Below are 18,825 nucleotides of genomic sequence, written 5' to 3'. Positions count from 1 at the left end.
TCTACAAAGAAAGCCACACAGTTCCAACATTATCAAGCAACAATATTTCAGTTGGCTGTTCTCTTCTTTGAGTGGATAATAGTCTCCCCTTAAGTTGCCAAAGTCAGTATTAAGTTGTTTATTGTTGGTTCTTGTGACTGCTGTATAATGCTTCTGTGATCATAGCCTCATGGATATCTTCTTTCTCGTGACCATGAAGCATCAATGGCTCCTCTTCAACTATTTGATAAAAAAGAAGATGAGTATCAAAATTCACAAAAACTGGGAGATATTCCAGATAAAGGAGAAAATGTTTACATATCTTACCCGCCATGAATTGGGGACTGTTAGGGACTATTGCTGCATTGTTGACTTGTCTTTTTTCTCGTCAGCCTAAAAAAAGAAAACCATACATTAAAAAAAACAAAAAAACCTTATTGATCTACAAGGACAGTGACTTGGACATGGTAGCTGATAAATGAAAATAATACAATATGTAAATAATATGTACATGAACTGGTAAAATATAGTAATTATAAAATACATCTAGATTATGTACTACAGGTGGTGCACAGAAATGCAGTAAAAAGACGTACATTGTAGCTTTAACATGACAAAACATTTGTAAGGCACCCTGCAAATGACTTAACTCTCCAACTTTTGACCTGCCATACCATCCTGCAGTTTACTAAAAATAAACATTTGCATGAGTTTACTGGAAAATAAATAAACATGCAGAGTGGATAACACTGCAATAGAGCACATCTTTCACCTGCTGTAGTCTTGCCACCTTGCTTTCATTAGAAGCAGTTTACCTATGTTTGCTTGTTTGTTTTAGTGGAAATATTAATGACTTTCAAACGTAACCTTTCTGAGACTGATTAACAAATGTGGATGACTTTAAAACAACACGTACAAAGGATGGCACACACAATACCCTGTTGTTTAACAAGTTAACTTAACGCTTGCAAGTGCACTAAAGGTCAGCTACATTTCAATTAATGTGTACAAAGCTGCTGATTTGTACACAATAAAACCAGCGCATTAGTGATATAAACATAATTTCTTCTGAAATGTGCTCTGGAAACCCCTGCATTGTTTTGTCTTCACTTCTCATATAGAATTCAATCAATTGTCATCACTTCTTCTGTGAAGGAATGTCTGCTGGTAATTATGTGGTAAAACTTTTAGTTTTCCACAGGTGCTGTTCCTCCAGCAAGAAAACATTTAAAGTCTGTAAAACTTCACACTTTTAGAGTGCCCACTAATGAGTCTTTCCTTTCTTTTGCCTCCAGCAAGAGTTATGACGTCACTGTGATGTAGGCCGTTAAGGGGGCTATAAATTTGTTCTTATCGTTCGAAAGTCACTCTCAAATGCTGCTTTTCCAACATAGACTGCCAACATGAAAAATTACAAAACTGTTATAAATTCATGGTGATTTAACGCTAATTAATCTAGCAATTACATATTTATGGCAAGGCTACACATGCTCGATGCAGCCAACCAAAGAAAATGGATCTATTTATTTTTGAAGACTTTTTACTAGTCTTCAAGGTGACTTTTGAGCATTCAATTTAAATTTGTTCTTAATATTGTTATCTATCTGTCTGTCTGTTACCTGAAATGACAACACAGGCTAGCAACTTTAACCAAAAATTACATATGTGTAATAATAATAATAAAATTCATGATAATTAAACACCAATTAATCTAGTAATTACACGTCGACATAGGCTACTTATGGCTAGCCTCCAAGGGCCCACGTGCTCGATGCAGAAAAAAGAAAATGTAGGCTATTAACATTTTTCTTTCTTTTATATTTCTTTTTATTTGTAACTTTTGGCTCTTGATACAAAAACAATAAAAGTTCAAAATAATTCAATAATACCCACGAAAATGATTTATTTACGCAGTTATTTCGTGCAAACCAAGCGTGCGCGTCCCTTTCTCGCGCGCGCCCTCCCTGACCTCTCTGTCCACGTGAGCGCGCTGCGTTGCGTTGCGGTGCGGAGCGTTGCGTAGCGGCGCGGCGCTCCCTGCCTCGCCGCGGGAGGCTCAGAGCTGAGTGACCGCTGTGACTCTGTGTGAGTGCAGGCTGCAGCTGTTGGCCGATGGACGAGGCGCTGTGACTCTCGGAGCACGGCCCGAAAACACTCAAGGATCGCGGACAGCACTTCAGCTCAACTCAGGCGGCTGCAATGGGCGCGGAAGTGACGGAAAATGGGGAGAACTCAAGCAACTCGGTGAGAGGGAGGTGAAAAATGAAGGGAATAAGTGAAGTGTCGTGTGCACTAACGTCTAACCCCAACTAACACATGTGTGAGCTGCAAACCTGCTGTCAATCACATGCCCTTTAGCACAAATGTTAGCTAACAGCATACTTTTTAACCAAATAACTTCATTTTGATCTTGATTTAGGCTACATTTTCATTGTTTTAGTTTTGTGACAAGGTTATTTACACAATTTTGGAGGGCTGAGTTGCCAAAAAATGTGTTAGTCTGATTTTTTTTTTTTTTTGAAAGATTTCATAATAATGTCAAAACTTGGCTATTTATTGATTATAAATTGTGTTACTGATGAAAAACAGTACTACATGCTTATACCCTATTCAAAAAGGCACCTAAGCGAATTCTAACATTTATATTTAATTTATATACATTTATATATAATTTACAGATACATTACTGCTGTTTAAAATTTTGTCTGTCAGAATTAGACTTTTAAGACAAATTTATGTATTTTTAAATTATTATTATTATTATTATTATTTTAAGTTATCAGAGCATCACCAAGACCTTTTTGATCTGGAGCCCAGCTATTTATTCATATATCTATAATAATCGTAGGCCTATTACTTTGCATTTGTTTACATGTTATACCTTATTTACACATTTGTTATAGTCTACCTCTATTTAAAGCTACCATGTCATGTTATTCCTGTCTCGCTAGTTTAGTTGGCTGGTAATAATACCTGCTACTTTCCTTGATAGCTCCTTTTCCTATCTATTCTTTCAGCAACAGAAATGACTAGCAATTCCACCATTTTAGGCAAATCATATTAAACTAAAATAATACTCAGCAGTTATTTTAGCAGTGGACTTGTCAGCGATGAGTTTTTTGATGACACAAAGTTTACTCTTGTGTCATGTTAGAATGGTTAATACCTCATCGAAGATACCAGGAGTTGTGTTTTGTTCATTCACTCATGTTTGAGTAATCCTTTATTCAATATTCAAAATGCTCTTGTGATGTCATGAAGTGGTAGTTTTCAAGTTAACAGCTGCCATTTGCCTTTAGTTCAGTTGAGCTTGGCATTTCTAGGGCTGAAATTATCCAAATGATTCTAGTGGAGGTGTATGGAGCTTAAAAACACAGTGGAGCACTTCCAGTATTACCACATGACATCATAAGGTGGAACAGAGTGCTTTCTGTTTAAGAGAAGAACTCGGCCTAAATATGCAGGGTTTGTGTGTTAAACTTGTCTGAATGAAACCAAACACGACTCCAGGTATCTTTTTCATGAGGAAACAACATAAAATAGATCAGAAAATAGTGTAATATGGGCCCTTTAATCAAATCATGATTGAAATATGGTGATTGAAGGCTTTATGGAGGCTAAATAAAGAATCTTTATAAATAAAGCATTTTATTAATGAAAATCAGAAATTGTTTATTATTTTGACATTTGGATTTAATAATTAGAACCATTACAATTGTGAAATTGTGAATTGTGAAATCAAAATACTAGGGCTGTGGTCGACTAAAGAAATTCTTGGTTGACATATCCTGCTCATCCATCAGTCGACTAAAAAGGGGGCGTGGCAAAACTATCTCTTTGTATCTGACCCAAACTGCACTCACAAGGCTACACCTGCACTGAAGTTCAAGCAAAAACTATTAACTATTTAAACTATTAACTACCGGTATTTATATTGAAAAAGTACTAGGAAACAATGCATTTCTATAAAGACAGATTAAATTTGTGAAACATTAGTTTAATCTGCCTTTTTACATATAAATACTAAAAATACTAAATCTTCAGCTGACTGATTCCACTCACTTCTCCTTTCTGTTTTTGTCCCATATAAATCCTCATCAAAACAATTCGTCAACTATTACAACTTAGTCTTTAGTGGTATTTTTCTTTTACTTTCATTGCAATTTAGTGTTGTGCCGATACTAAAATTTCAAACTCGATTTTGATACTAAGAAATAGACTTGATACGCAATGCAGATTCTGATACCACAATGATAATAAAACACTTTATTTAAAATTATTTTCTACATTAAATCATAGTACTTTCTTTTATATTACCGTGTGGTCTTACATCTGTGTAATCCCTCAGTCGTCCAGGTAGGTTCCATAGTGGTCCATAGTCTATACTTGTCTATGTGGTCTTATCAAGATCATTCTAAAGCTATTCTGGAAAGGTTCATTTCTATCCTGTGCATGTGCTTTTTTGGTATTGATACGATACTGTTTCGTTACTAGTTTTAATATCGAATAGTATCAGATTTTTGATACTTTTGACAACCGTAATGTGAAATAATTGTTCATTACTAATGCTGTAACGCTTTTGCTGTATTTTTTCTTTCCCTTAACATTTGCCTGTTGCAGAGGAGACGTGGGGTGCAAGTGTCTGTGTCAGTCAGGCTTGGTGGCGCAGTGAGAGGAATGATAAACAGAAGCCTGCGGGTCCATGTCAGCGCGACCAAAATAGCGGCTAACCAAGAGGGGTTCTCAGATAGCCCCCCGCGCCATATAAGTCTGACCGATCGGCCTGGTTTCCTGTGTCCCTGCTGCTGTATCTCTGTGTGTGGGTCAGAGGACAGACAGTGGACAGTGGACACATACACCTGCTACTGAGCACTGGGCTTTATATAGAGACCAATCCAATCTGCGTTTATACACAGACAGCAATAGAGATAGAATAGATATGCTGTTTACTGTGTAGCAGTGCTGATAGTTTTGATAATAGTTTTAATTTATTAGGTTGTAGGTTTGATTGGGGGGTAAGGACTTTATTTGGTGTGCATCTATTCAGGGATTGAAGTGATACAGTAAGGACCATAGCAAGTGACCATTCAAATTTAGGTCTTCAAAACTGAATACGTAACAAGAATTAATGTGAATGATAAGTTGATATTTTCACCCTTTTTTAATTTTACTTTTATTATTATTATGAAGAAACTGTATACAAGATTTAGATTTTAAGTTTAATATAAACTTGACCATGTTCCCAGTTATGAGGTAAACATGTTCAAATTGAATATAGCGTTTACTGTAAGGCTGATTTATTCTTGATTACAAAAACATTGGACATGATGTCCAAGTTATTTATAAGTTGGTGTTTTGGTTCTCATAACAATTATCCAGTCAGAAAGTGGAGCCTCACTCAACCTCTTCTTTTGGTTGCCACTTTCAATGCTGTAATCCAGTTTGCTTAAATCTAAAAAGACTGATCTGAATTGTCACTACCTGAATTGTACTACTACTGTATATTTCGTATGATATGTAGCATTTTGTAAGCTTGTTTACAGTACCCAGGCCAGAGCTAATCTTGTGCAAATATCGGGCAGCCTGATGGCACAGCAGTTAGTGCACATTTTTTCAAATTACCGTATGCATTTCTTATGAAAGATGCAAAACACATTTTTAATAAGACAGGTAGTTAAGTCAAATACTAGCATATGGCTGTACTATCAAGTATTTAGATTAGTCTAGTCTCTCCTGATTATTTACATTAGTGACTAAGTCCATGATTATTATAATTTTTTTTTAAATGATTGAAACATATTGAAATAGAATATTGTGATGCTTTCTCTTAAAGCCAGCCTTGTTGTTTGATTTGTTCGCAGCAGACTGAAATTCTGATCAACCAACTGCGGGAGGTTACTGGCATCCAGGATCCACACATTCTGTACAGAGCTCTTAAAGTAAGAACAAGAACTCTAATGCAACTTTACAACTATACACTGTCAATACTGCCTGGAACTTTTTGCAACTCATACAAGGGTAAATAGACTTTGCTACATTTTTATCTAATAGTAAAATCCAAATTTAAATCACATTTTTAAAGAGGGGGTATTATGCAAAATGAACTTTCTTGAACATTCCCTCATCAAAAACATAGCTGAAGTGTTTTTATGTGTCGTCCAGTCATATTAGAGTGTTATACATATTAACATATTAGTTGTGTTCTATTGTGATTCGAACTCTCCTCACAAATAGCAGTGCGATTCTATCCAATGCTCAACACACAAACATATGTCACCCATGCTCCTGCATGACAATTCTCCATAAATATGCAAAAGCATGATATGAAACAATACACTACAAATTCACAAACCTGATGCAATGATGCAACAGTAGTTTCATTAGCGGGATGCACGCTGATTGTGTTGTCATAGTGGTCAGAAGGGGGAGTGACTTAGCACGGGAAGCAAGGTGAGTGGGGGAGTCACAAGTGTCTAAAAACGTTGTTCAAAAATATTGAATGTTAAAAATACAAAATTATGATCCATGTGTGACATAGGTTACAATTATAAAGCAAAAAAGAAGAAAAGCTTACTAGGTCTTCTTTAAGTACACTTTGCACTTTAGCTGTCTGATTCCATTCCATACCATCTAACCATCTATTCTGGCTATTTAACTCTTCCCCTATAGTAAGTTGTAAACACTTCGGCAGTAGTTTGTTCAAATCATTAAGTCTTACAAATGGGAACATTAAGAGGCTGCGCTAGCCCCAGGAAGCTGAATTAGCATCCGCGCTAACTCATTATGTTTTGAAACACAACTGGCCACGAGCTGCAGTTAGCTTGAGGAACCCCATCACTTTGATAATTGACTAGCAGAGCAATAAACTGTGCCAGTATAGAGCCACCTGTCTCTAAGGGGGACAGGGGGGGGCATCAGTATCTGTGATGTCGGCCCAATATATAGCCTAGTCTAAGGATTTTTTTTTTTTTAGAAATAGGAGATATATTGATTCCAGTGTTGGTATTTTGTATTACTTGTATTTGATGCCAATATTTTTGTGGTGTAGCCCTAGTCTGTGCCAGCCCATGTGTCATTCCCAGTTTGTCCTCTTTGTTTTTGAACAGACTTATGAATAAACTTTACTTCAATTTGTGGGCCTTGCCATAAATTAAATAAATTATTAGTCACAACAGCAAGTCAAATATGGGATATTGTCTGAAAAAATCACAAAAAATGTAATGCGATTGTAGAAGAGTTATATATTTTCATCATATATTACATTAAAGTGGTTTTGTGTGTGCTTTGAAGGCTAGTCAGGGGGACATTGGACATGCAGTGGGACTGCTGACAGCCCAGACTGGAGAGGCACCGGAGGCTGGAGAAGGACAGCAAGGAGCCACTGGTGAGACTCTACAACAGTGTAGTCAAATGCCCTTTCTCTCCTCAGTGTCATATTTTTGCTGACAAAGTTTTCTTTGAATAAGGACAAAATCTTAAGTAAAACAAATTTAAAAGTGTTAAAAATTGATATAAATGATGGAAGACAAAAGTAGTCAAAGTAAAAGAAAATATATATTTTTGGATTAACTGGATTATTTTTGGTTTTGGATCAGAGGCCTCAGCCTTTAGACTTGTGCACATTCCAATAGTTAATGTATGTATCACGCCTTGGTTTGTAAGTGAATATCGCACGTTTAGTGAAGCCAGTACACTTCTGGCTAGAAAGCCTTATGAATTTGTAATGTATTTTGTCTGAAACAATTCCTGTTTAAAAGCTATCTTCCATATCATGCTGCAACTGGTTCAATATGGAAACTTCATCTAAAATAAGGAAACACTGTCTAATTATCTTAGCTTATGTTGTGCTATAAAATTACATAACAAGCTTGATTAAATGCGCTAAATTGTTTACCTTATTCGTTATGTATGGTGGGAGACCATAGCTGTAACATGTCTGTATTGTTTTAGGCCTTGGCAAAGATGAACTTCAGGCAGCCATTGAGCTCAGCCTCCAGGAGTCTCAAAAGGCCCAGGAAGAAGAGAAAGAATTTCACCGGTACAAATCAACAAAAAAAAAAAATTTTTTTGTATTGTGGGATTAACACCATGTTGAATGACAGAGCTCTAGAGGCCAGCGCGGAGGAGAATGCAGCCCGGATGAAGAGGAGGAGGTGTGAGGGCCAGAGTGACATGAGCAGCCCCGCAGACTGGATCAGGCAGGATGACTGGCCCGTGGGGATCCGCAATGTGGGCAACACCTGCTGGTTCAGCGCTGTAATACAGGTAACCAGACTGCACAGCCTGAGGATGCAGTAGCAGTAGTAGGGCTGGGCAATATGGTGATAAAAATCAAATAATTTCTATTTTGGTCATATCTTCATATGGCAGTTCACAAATTTTCCTTTGAGTGCTGCTCTATGGACAAACAAAGACACTTTTTTCCACCCACACTTCCTATAAGTGACAGATGGGTTTAACCAATAGAGCTTGGAATTGTGACCAGTGTTGCCAGGTGCAGTTTTCCCATGGAATTGGGTAGGTGAAAAGTATTTTCCATGGGTTTGGCCAAAGGTATTTTTCACATAAAATGTATTAATTTTGGAAGAATGCTATTGAAAGAATAATTTGAATTTCAGTGAGAAATCTTCATAATCAAAGCCATTCACGCTCTGTGGAGCTTCTATTTGTGCGTGAGAGAGGGAAGGAGGCAGGTCTGTGTCACTGGCAGAGCACTACTTTTATAAATACAGTGCGAGCATGAATGTGCAAGACAATAGGGCTCGCAGCTATGTGTCCCACGAGTTTTGGGCAGATTTTCAGACACTCTTGTGTGGGTTGGGTTGCTGACGCCCAGCAACCATGATTGTGACGTCACACCTCATAGAATTTTCAGTGAGCCTAATGTTAAACAAATGGAGATTTTAAGATGTTAAATACTAGCCTTAGCGTTCATTCAAATTCTGACACTAGAGTGACAGATGTATTTGCCAGCAGTGGCCCAGCAGGTTGTTCCACTACGTTTTTGTCTACTTTTTAACGTTGTTTTGACTAATAAATAATATATGGCGGACTTCCGTGGTAACGGCTGTTCCATCCAAATGTTCAATCCTGAGCTCTATTGTAATGAAGTTTGAAGGAGGTGACATTCTTAAGTGACTTCTAAAAAGCAATATAAAGATATGTGTACATGAAACGTGATAAAATTGAAATTGGGATCTGGGTGCAAAAAAATGGTGATATTAGTCTTTTGGCATTAAGCAGAAGGGACAATCACTCATGTGTGGATCACGAATCTATAAAAAGACCTGGAGAAGGCACCGCCCCCCTCTGTCCTGAAGCCAGTTTTAAAATGCCAAATATAAAATCCAACTGCCACTGCCACTGCTGCAGCTGAGCTCAGAAAGAATTCTCTCATAGCACCGCAATGTATTTATGTGTAGTGCAACTTTTTTTTTTATCCCCAAAGTACCTAAAAGTTAGTTTTGTAAGATTTAGCCTAGCCTCCCAGCAAGAACTGATGACAAGGTGCTGCTTCTGTCATTACGCAGCAGGCAGAGGTAGCCTTTACTGAAGAAATAAATGTGAAAGAGAAAAAACATTGTAGGGATCATTCACAGGTGAAAACGGGCCATTGAAACCAACATGATGTTATCGTTGATTTATCTTCCAGGTCTTAATATACTTCCCTGGTGTAGATGCATTGAGGGAACAACTAACAAAAATATTTGAGACTGGGTTAGTAACACAGTTAGTTCAGTTCTGACAAGTTGGCAGTTGGATTTTATATTTGGCATTTTTTGCCTAACTCGTGTAAGACTACTTGCTGCCAATAAATAGTGTAACTGTAGTTGTTCTAGCATCAAAATAAAAAATAAAAAAAGAGTTTCATTTAAAATATATTAAACTTGTTAAAAATATATATTTTTATTATTTTCAAAATGTATAATACAACAAGAATGCTCATTGTGGATATGAATGATTTGTATGATAAATAAACTATAACACAGCAATTTAAAGGTTCTGTATCTAGGGCTGGGCGTGTCTTTCCTGTTACAATTTATTATTTGATGCAAATAATACATCAGAAATTTGTTCAAACATGTACTGGTACAATTTGATGTTCAACTTATTAACTAAATTCAACAATTAACTTTGCATATAGAAATAGACTAAGAGTTGTGTTTTATGTTGATTGCATTATGTTCAATAATAAACAACCATCTCCATTCATTTAGATATTGTCGATATTTTAGCTAACAGTAATTATGTTATGAGAAAAGGCCTGAGCGACCACAGGACTCACTCATCAGCTCATGTTTCCTGTATCATGATGTGTGGTCTATATGACGGTACAGAGCCAAGATAAGAATAATCGAATTTCCGAGGTAAATGGAAAGTTGGCTTTACTGTAAGAGTTCATAATATCGTACCAGGATCCTTTGCCTTATGTCATTCTATGTAAAAGTATATACTAATCTTATATGTACATTTTTGTTTTGCAGTCACTCTTCCACCTTCCGGTGTTCAAAAGGCTGGTTCTCAACTACCATCTGTCTGAGCGTTTGTTAGAGAAATGCAAGACAAATTCAGTGAGTAAAAAAGTGGATTTGTATGTGGAAGTGTATTTTGCATATTGACAGTAATTTTGAGGACTAAACCAAGACTGACTTAACCAGGTCTTCACTAGAACTAAAACTGGACTAAAAGTGTGTGCTGGTGCAGGTGTTTCTGATGACACTGTCATCAGAAACACCTGGCTGTAATCAAGGCAGTCTTTAGTGATGTCACCAACTACTACAAATTGCAGAGGTCGTTGAAGGCAGCACACACTCAGCTTTTAACAGATTTTGACCAGAAAACCCTGCAGTGGCGGAGTTTGAAGTTTGGATACCTATTAGACCAGTCACACCTCTGCCTCTAGACGCCCCTCCTCACCCATTTTGTCTTTAGTCCTCTAGGTACTTCCCAGCTTAGCAGCTCAGTTTGAAATGTGGTTGTGGGAATTTATGTGTTTAGTCCCTCTTTAACCAACCAGGAGAAAATAGACTAAAAATATCTCAAATAAGATTTTATGTTTGACTAAACCAGGTGTGAATCCAGATTTACATAAGGATTAACTCAGGGCCTGAAAGGAAGAAAGATAATTGAACAAAGTCTAAGTCTGAAGTCTGCTTACCAGGTCTAAACCAGATCTATAGCCTACTAAGATCTAAGCAGGTTTAAGCCAGGACTAAAACTAGAACTTCACTGGGTCTAATCTAGCATTGTATAGGATTTATATCAGGACTTTGTTATGACTAAAGATGGTCTAAAGCAGGCCTAAAACAGGAACTAGATTTAGACAAGGACTAGGCTAGAATGAAAGCTAGTCTAAACTAGGACTATATAGCGGTCCATACTAGGACTAAAGATAGTCTAATGCAGATCTAAACCAGGTCTAAACTAGGACTATACTGGATCTAGACTAGAGCTAAAGCTGGTCTAAAGAATATCTAAGCCAGGTCTAAGCTAAGACTATACTAGATTTAGACTAGGACTACACTAGGTATAAAACTAAAGTAGATCTAAACCAGGTCTACACTACAACTACACTGCGTCTAAACCAGGTCTTCGCTTGGACTAAACTGGGACTTGATTAATGTGTGATCTTGTGTGTCACCAGGACAAGAGGAACATAGCGTTCATGCAGGAGCTGCGCTGTCTGTTTGCTCTGATGGTGGGCTCCACGCGCAGGTTTGTGGACCCCTCAGCTGCTGTGGAGCTGCTCCGAGATGCCTTCAGGACCAGTGAGGCTCAGCAGGTCAACTACTACACTATTATTCATGTAGATCTGATTTTGCTAATATATATATATATATATATATATATATATATATATATATATATATATATATATATATATATATATATATATATATATATATATATATATGTGTATATGTATATATATATATATATATATATATGTATATATATATATATGTATATATATATATATATATATATATATATTCTGCTACATTAATTTAGCAAATATTCTTTTGATTAATTGGTTAGCTGTTAAAGATACCCACATAATTCTATTTTTTTAACTATGTTATAATGTTATTTCTTCACCAAAACATACATGGAGTTGTGTTTTTTTTCATCCACACATATTTAATACACAAACCCTGCATATTTAGACTGACTTCTCTCAGACAAAAAACATTCTGTTCCATTTTGTGATGTCATGTGATAATACAGGAAGTGCTCCTGTACTGTTGTGTTTTTACAGTCCTGAAATTGCTAGTCTCTACTAAACAAAAGGTAAAAGGTGGCTATTAACTTATGTCATGAAACTACTGCTTCATGACATCACAAGGTGGAGGAGAGCATTTGAGCTTTGGAGATGTAGACTGACTAATAATAAGGAGTAATTCAAACGTGTAAATGAAACAAAACACACCTCCAGTTATATTTTTTATGACGTAACATTATAACATGGCTTAAAGCTCACAAGAGTCAATTTCAGATAATATAGACCTTTAAGAAAGCAAAAGGTGAATATGAGATTCAATTTTACCCAGATAAAGCTGAAGTGGAGCTGCTTGACAACTTCCCGATAATGTATATTTATAGGCGGAAGACACATTTCCTGTATTTTCATCTAATTACAGAATTGACCAAGTTATAAAACCATAAAACTCATTCTGAGCTCATGGCATTTTTGAAACCTGTGCATAGACCAGAATATTTGATTGCTAAATTAACTGATGGTTATTTCAATATTTGATTAGTTGTGATTAATCAATTAACTTGTTGCAGTCCTCTGGATTGAAAAGTCATGGTTTCAGGACTTTACTAGGGCTGTAGTCCTAGGGCTGTAGTCCTAGGGCTGTAGTCCTAGGGCTGTAGTCCTAGGGCTGTAGTCCTAGGGCTGTAGTCCTAGGGCTGTAGTCCTAGGGCTGTAGTCCTAGGGCTGTAGTCCTAGGGCTGTAGTCCTAGAGCTGTAGTCCTAGGGCTGTGTCCTGTTGTACGATTAAACCGAAAAAAACGAAAAAGCTGTCTGTGTAATCTCTCAGTCGTTCAGGTCTGATTCAGAGTAAAAGCTAAAGTAAATCTGTCTGTTTTCACTCCTACAACTAAAAATCTCTCCAAATCAAAATTCACTCATAAGACAGCAACTGCATGGGAGTTCAAAAAGCTATAATTAATTGACTAATACAGATTTTGGTTGACTAAAGCCTGCCACACATTACAAGATAATGTGTCTGATTTAGGTCCCGATTTGCTTCTCCCCGACTCTGGGGAGGCGTGATCCGGCTTTGGATCCTTGTATGAGATTTTTAATCTGCTGACCTCCTCATGTGTGGTTGCGAAAATAATTTAAAACCCACTTTATTATTCACCTAACCTAAAGTTGTTAAACTGCAGCATTCTCAGCCATATTATCCATTAGAATTTATCCTGCGCTAATAATGACACCCACTCCACAAGACAGTGCTATTAATCCAGTTTGAAGCGTGGATCAGTCTAGTGCAGATTAGCGATAGTGACTCTACTTACTGTGTAATTCAACACCAGCCTTCTGTGCATTTATCTGAACTATTCCAGTACAAAAATAATTATAATGCAGTTTTCACTTGGAGCTAAACTGTAAGTGCAATGCACTAATCTTTTGAACACTTTAGAGTCTCAAAGCGAGTCGTTTTATTGTAGACAGGAAACAGGTGACGCTAGCTGCGCTCGAATCTTTTAGCTTGTGGTGCGTGGTCTCTTTTTTTGCCATATCCCTCTGTAGTCTTTGCACTCAGAGATGTAAAATCTCATCTGGTTCTCCTCATGTCTATGGCCTGCACGTTTTGTCACACGTTCGTTTAACACTGAAAAATCCTGTAGTATGTCTATGAAAGTTTTAAAGGCATGGTCATGCAGCTCAACATAAAAAACAAAATTATGTCATTTATCGTAACAATGAAATCACAATATTTTATTTCACAATAATTTGGTCAAAGAAATATCACCTAGACATTCCTAGACACAATCACAGATCCAAATGATAGTTGGATACTAGCCAAAAAATATAGACCACAAACAAACTTTAAATATATTTATATTTTTCAGGATGTGAGTGAGTTTACCCATAAGCTCCTCGACTGGCTTGAGGATGCCTTTCAACTGGCTGCCAATGGAAAGTAAGTTGCACATTAAACTTATGTATCTTTTTGCAGCTTTTGAGTTTTGCCTAAAAATATAACATATTATTTCTTAATAGTGATGAAAAGGACAAATCGAAAAACCCCATGGTCCAGCTCTTCTACGGTACCTTTGTGACAGAGAGAGTACACGAAGGTGTGTACAATTTTCTCATACAATATTCTAAAGTAAACTATAAATGAAAAATATAAATTATCTTGATAAACCAGGCAAAACACTATGCAACATCGAGCAGTTTGGCCAGTACCCTCTGCAAGTGAACGGCTTCAACAACCTGGATGAATGCTTAGAAGGGGCCATGGTGGAAAGAGAGATAGAGTCGCTGCATTCAGACCACTGTGTCACATCTGGGAGAGAGGTAAAATGATGATGATGATGATTATTATTATTATTATTATTTTGTAATGTGGATAAAATGGTTGCTTTTTATGTATTTTTTTTATTTTGTTTATTATTATTATTTTATTTATTTTTCATTACAGAGGTGGTTCAAAAAGTTGCCTCCAGTGTTGACGTTTGAGCTTTCCAGGTTTGAGTTTAACACACAGTTGGGCCGTCCTGAGAAGATTCACAAGAAACTAGAATTCCCTCAAATTATTTACATGGACAGGTAATTTATGAAAAAAGAAATTAAGGCATGGATTTTTTATTGATAAAAAATAGTTAACTCTATTTTGGAATGTCTACAGATATCTTCACAAAAATATACAGCTGACACATGAACGGAGAAGTACAGTTAAGAAGCTGAAGGAACAACTTGCTGCTCTGCAACAGAAATTTGAGTGGTAAGCAAGAATGTAGTTATTCAGTACTTGACCAGTACTTTCCCAATTTAATACTTTACTTTACTTTAATCTTTGAAAATCCAATATTCTTACGCAAGTGCAATTTCCTGACTACTTTACCCACCACCCATGGCTACCTTGCTTCATTCCCTATGGCACCCCTTGTTGACAATATACAATTTTATTTAACAAACACACATTTTTATTGTGTTTCATAACCATTATTGTGCCAATCAATACAGGAAATTAGATAATCATGTAAATAGTAATTCAATTCTGCTCTGAAATACAATTCACTTTGAAATATTCCACAGTATTGCATTACACATATCTTGCTCCATGAAGACTAGCAAGCAGCAGACCTACCCACGGAAAAGTTACATGGTGCACTTTAAATATCATGTGGAGTATATGATCTACTAATTAAATAATAATTATAAAATGTCACAATGTTTATTTTCACAGCTACAAAAACTACGGCTCGGGCCCCACCAAGTACCCGCTGACAGACATGCTCCAGTTTGTTTTGGAGTTTGCCACCACCAAGCCCTCCAACGTGTCGCCCACGGAGGACCTAAGAGCAGCTGCCTCCTCCCCAACTCCCCTCACTGCCCCGTCCCCCCACCCCCTCAGCGACAGCCCCGGCAGAGACAGGTGGGCCCTACACACATGACATCAAGCACCACACCCCCCAAAGCCGAAGGATAAAGCTGTCAAAACAACAACTAACTTTAGCCAGTGTTAACCTTTTGGCTGGCTCTAACTGCTGTCCTGGATGTTTTAGTCGCTTACAGTAACATCTTGTCTTGTCCAGTTTTAAACATCAGGTAGCAACAACTTTCAATTGCAATTCTGTGGCTAAATTACTGTTTTCATGTTACTTTTTCATGTCAAGTAAAATTTGCCCCAGTAAAGATATATTGTAAAAGCAGATACTAAAATTTCAAACTCGATTTCAATGCTAAGAAATAGACATAAAAACACTCTTTAGACAATAGAATGTGATTTTCAACATCAAATAACTTTTTTTTATATTACCATGTGGCCTCAGTCCAGAAATACTCCATAGTGATCCATAGCGGTATACTAGTCCATGTGGTCTCTTCTGACATAGCTCAAGATCATTCTAAAGCTATTCAGGAAAGGTTCATTTCTGTCCCGCGAATGTGACTTTATTTAGTATTGGTACTTGCTCAAATGAGTATAAATGAGTATCTATTTTCAATACTAGTTTTAATATTCATTAATATCTGGTTTCCGATTCTTTTGGCAACACTAAAAGCAGCTCTTAGGGGGAAAATGAGACTGCTGTGTTCTGTCTGGATCTAATTACAAAGCACTTTCATCTTCTGTGAAACAGTACAGCTGGTGCACTGTTAGCATGGTAGTTGCTGTTAGCATTACCATGACAGCAAAATGGCAAGATGAGATGAGAAAAGGTACACAATAGAAACCGACAGTCCTAAAGGAACTTCACCATCTGCTAATAATAATAATAATAATAATAATAATAATAATAATAATAATAATAATAATAATAATAATAATAATAATAATAATGAGAGAGTTTTTTACACTGCTCATGTTTTCTTTAGTGAAACAGAGGATGCGTCTGACAGTTTGGCTGCTGGTGTGTCCACGTGCCAAAGAACACCCATTTACAAGCCGTTCACTCAGTGCAGACCCCCAGTGGAATGTCCCCCCCACCCAGCCCCCCACAGCATCACCGAGGAGGAGCTGTACCAGGTCAAAAACTGTCTGCAGCGCTGGAGGACCGAGGCTGAGAATGATATTAATGGTATTAAATCTGTTATCTCTGTAAATTTCTGTTTAAATTTTACATAACAAATTAAAACAAATTTTATAATTCCAAGTGCATATGATAGTTAGACTACTAATTTCACTAAACACAGAAACTACTACTACTACTACTACCACAAGTACTATCCCACCAAACCAAGTCATAGTTACAAAAACATGAAAACCTGTTGTATGCATTTGCAACATTGTTTATGAGAATTGTTAATTGCTCATTTATGTTTTTTTTAGAGCTCAAAGCCAGCATTGACAGAGTTTCACAGGAGCTTGAGAGCATGTACTCAGATAATAGTCTGTGCCAGGTAAGGCGCCAAAACTCTTATATCTTTGTAGACAAATCATTTCTAACTGTGGTATAGGTAATGGAGCGCAACAGTCCCACCCACTTCCACTCTGGTTCCGGCAGTAAAATTTCCATTAATTTTTCTCATAGACTTTTTGAAACATTCAAATATTCAAAGGCATTGCAGAGACCAGCTACCTGGTAACTAATATCCATAACACTGTTGTTTTAAGCCCAAAAAGCTAATGTAAAATGAGGTGAGATGTTTTAATAACTTAATAAGCAGTTTAGAAAGTTTCAGAAACAGATTTTACATAAAAGTATAGCTCTTGTGGTGATTAGTTACCATGTAGCTGATTAGTCCTGTGCAAGCCTTCAAACTTTTAATATATTTTTTTTCAATAGGAAAAATGAATGGGAAATTTACTGCTAGAACTGCTGAGCTCCATACTAGTGGTATGCAAGTGGCCAGCAGGTATTGGTTGAGTCCTGGTTTAGTATTGCCTGTGATCCAGAATACACACAGCTTCAGTACTGGTCTGGTCATCAGTGGATCTCTTCGTTCAGATGGACTGTGCGTTACCAAAACAAATATGAATGCTTGGGAGGAAAAAAGAAAGAAGTGTAATATCTCAGGGGACTGATTATTGATTCTGCACAATCAATTCTAGTACTAAACTCTATTAATCTGAGGAGAGAGAGAAATAAGATTTTATTCAAAATAATGGGTGACCAATGAGCTCCTTAGTTTCACATACACTAATGAGAAAAAAACAAAACAATTGCATGGCCGTGTTTGAGACAGCTTGAGGTGAAACAGAGGGGGTGGTGACCAGACTGATATCTCTCTAACAAAATACAGAGATATTATCATTGGTGGTTGCAAAACCTCCTTTGTCAGATGACACTTGACGTGTTGCAGTAATACACAGTATCCTATATTATATCCGTGATCAGGTGCCGTACAGACTCCATGCTGTACTTGTCCATGAGGGCCAGGCTTCTGCTGGTCACTACTGGGCCTACATCTATGACCATGCCCACCAGCGCTGGATCAAGTACAACGATATCACTGTGAGCGAGTCGTCCTGGGAGGAGCTTGAGAGGGACTCATTTGGAGGCATGACCAACGCCAGCGCATACTGCCTCATGTATATCGACGATAGGATGCCACAGCTCATAACTGGTGAGAAGAGTTATGCAAAATCACCAGCATATGTTGTTGTGTAGCATTACAAGGAGCATCTCAAAATATATATATAATGCTTTCTTGGCCAGGTCTTTGCCAAAAACTTTACAATACAATATGGATACAGATACTGGGCTTGCAGGGCCTGTTTTGCTCCAGTACAGATCCCACGTATAAGCAGCTCTTGAGGTCTAAATAAGTCTGCTGCATACTGCCTGCATCTAATTTGCAAACTATTTAAAATGAAATAGCTCTGTTTTTCACATTTTTAAGCCATGTTTTAAGACAGTAAAAAACAGTGCCTTTAAGATGCATTTCTAAACATGCAACATTGGCATTTCAGATCCACAGTGCCCTTAATATCAGAAGACATTCATGGAACTTAGCAGTCCCACTCACCTCTCTGGCTCCAGAATTCCTAATCATTTTTCCCATAGACTTTTTTGGGGAGAGAAAGAAATGTTAGAAAATTGCTTAAGGCTAATCCAACATGTGGAAATTAAAGAGCAACATGTGGAAATTAAAGAGCATAAGACTGATACTAATTTATATGATATTTCTGAAGAGACATTAGTTATGACGTAGCTTAT

General features: G+C 37.1%; 1 protein-coding gene across 2 annotated transcripts in view; it reads left to right on the top strand.

The window, feature by feature from the left end:
• The first annotated feature begins 2,011 nt into the window (after positions 1–2,011).
• The window catches only part of usp28 (ubiquitin specific peptidase 28), a 31,987-nt gene continuing 15,173 nt past the window's right edge, over positions 2,012–18,825 (top strand). Inside the window, exons 1-16 of one of the 2 annotated variants that reach the window (XM_055226536.1) lie at positions 2,012–2,223; positions 5,844–5,918; positions 7,270–7,363; positions 7,930–8,017; positions 8,082–8,244; positions 10,464–10,550; positions 11,624–11,761; positions 14,068–14,138; positions 14,219–14,295; positions 14,370–14,518; positions 14,643–14,770; positions 14,850–14,945; positions 15,411–15,599; positions 16,541–16,743; positions 16,995–17,065; positions 18,004–18,232. In XM_055226536.1, coding sequence (XP_055082511.1) covers positions 2,179–2,223; positions 5,844–5,918; positions 7,270–7,363; positions 7,930–8,017; positions 8,082–8,244; positions 10,464–10,550; positions 11,624–11,761; positions 14,068–14,138; positions 14,219–14,295; positions 14,370–14,518; positions 14,643–14,770; positions 14,850–14,945; positions 15,411–15,599; positions 16,541–16,743; positions 16,995–17,065; positions 18,004–18,232 — 1,903 coding nt within the window. In that variant the 5' untranslated portion in view covers positions 2,012–2,178. Of the gene's footprint in view, positions 2,224–5,840; positions 5,919–7,269; positions 7,364–7,929; positions 8,018–8,081; positions 8,245–10,463; positions 10,551–11,623; positions 11,762–14,067; positions 14,139–14,218; positions 14,296–14,369; positions 14,519–14,642; positions 14,771–14,849; positions 14,946–15,410; positions 15,600–16,540; positions 16,744–16,994; positions 17,066–18,003; positions 18,233–18,825 lie in introns of both variants that reach the window. The other variant, XM_033977741.2, reaches the window with a different exon arrangement.

Source organism: Periophthalmus magnuspinnatus, chromosome 14 (assembly GCF_009829125.3).
Source record: "Periophthalmus magnuspinnatus isolate fPerMag1 chromosome 14, fPerMag1.2.pri, whole genome shotgun sequence".
In the NCBI taxonomy this organism is placed as follows: Eukaryota; Metazoa; Chordata; class Actinopteri; order Gobiiformes; family Gobiidae; genus Periophthalmus; species Periophthalmus magnuspinnatus.
Note: the sequence above shows the minus strand (reverse complement) of the source record. Positions and strands in the feature narration are given on the sequence as shown.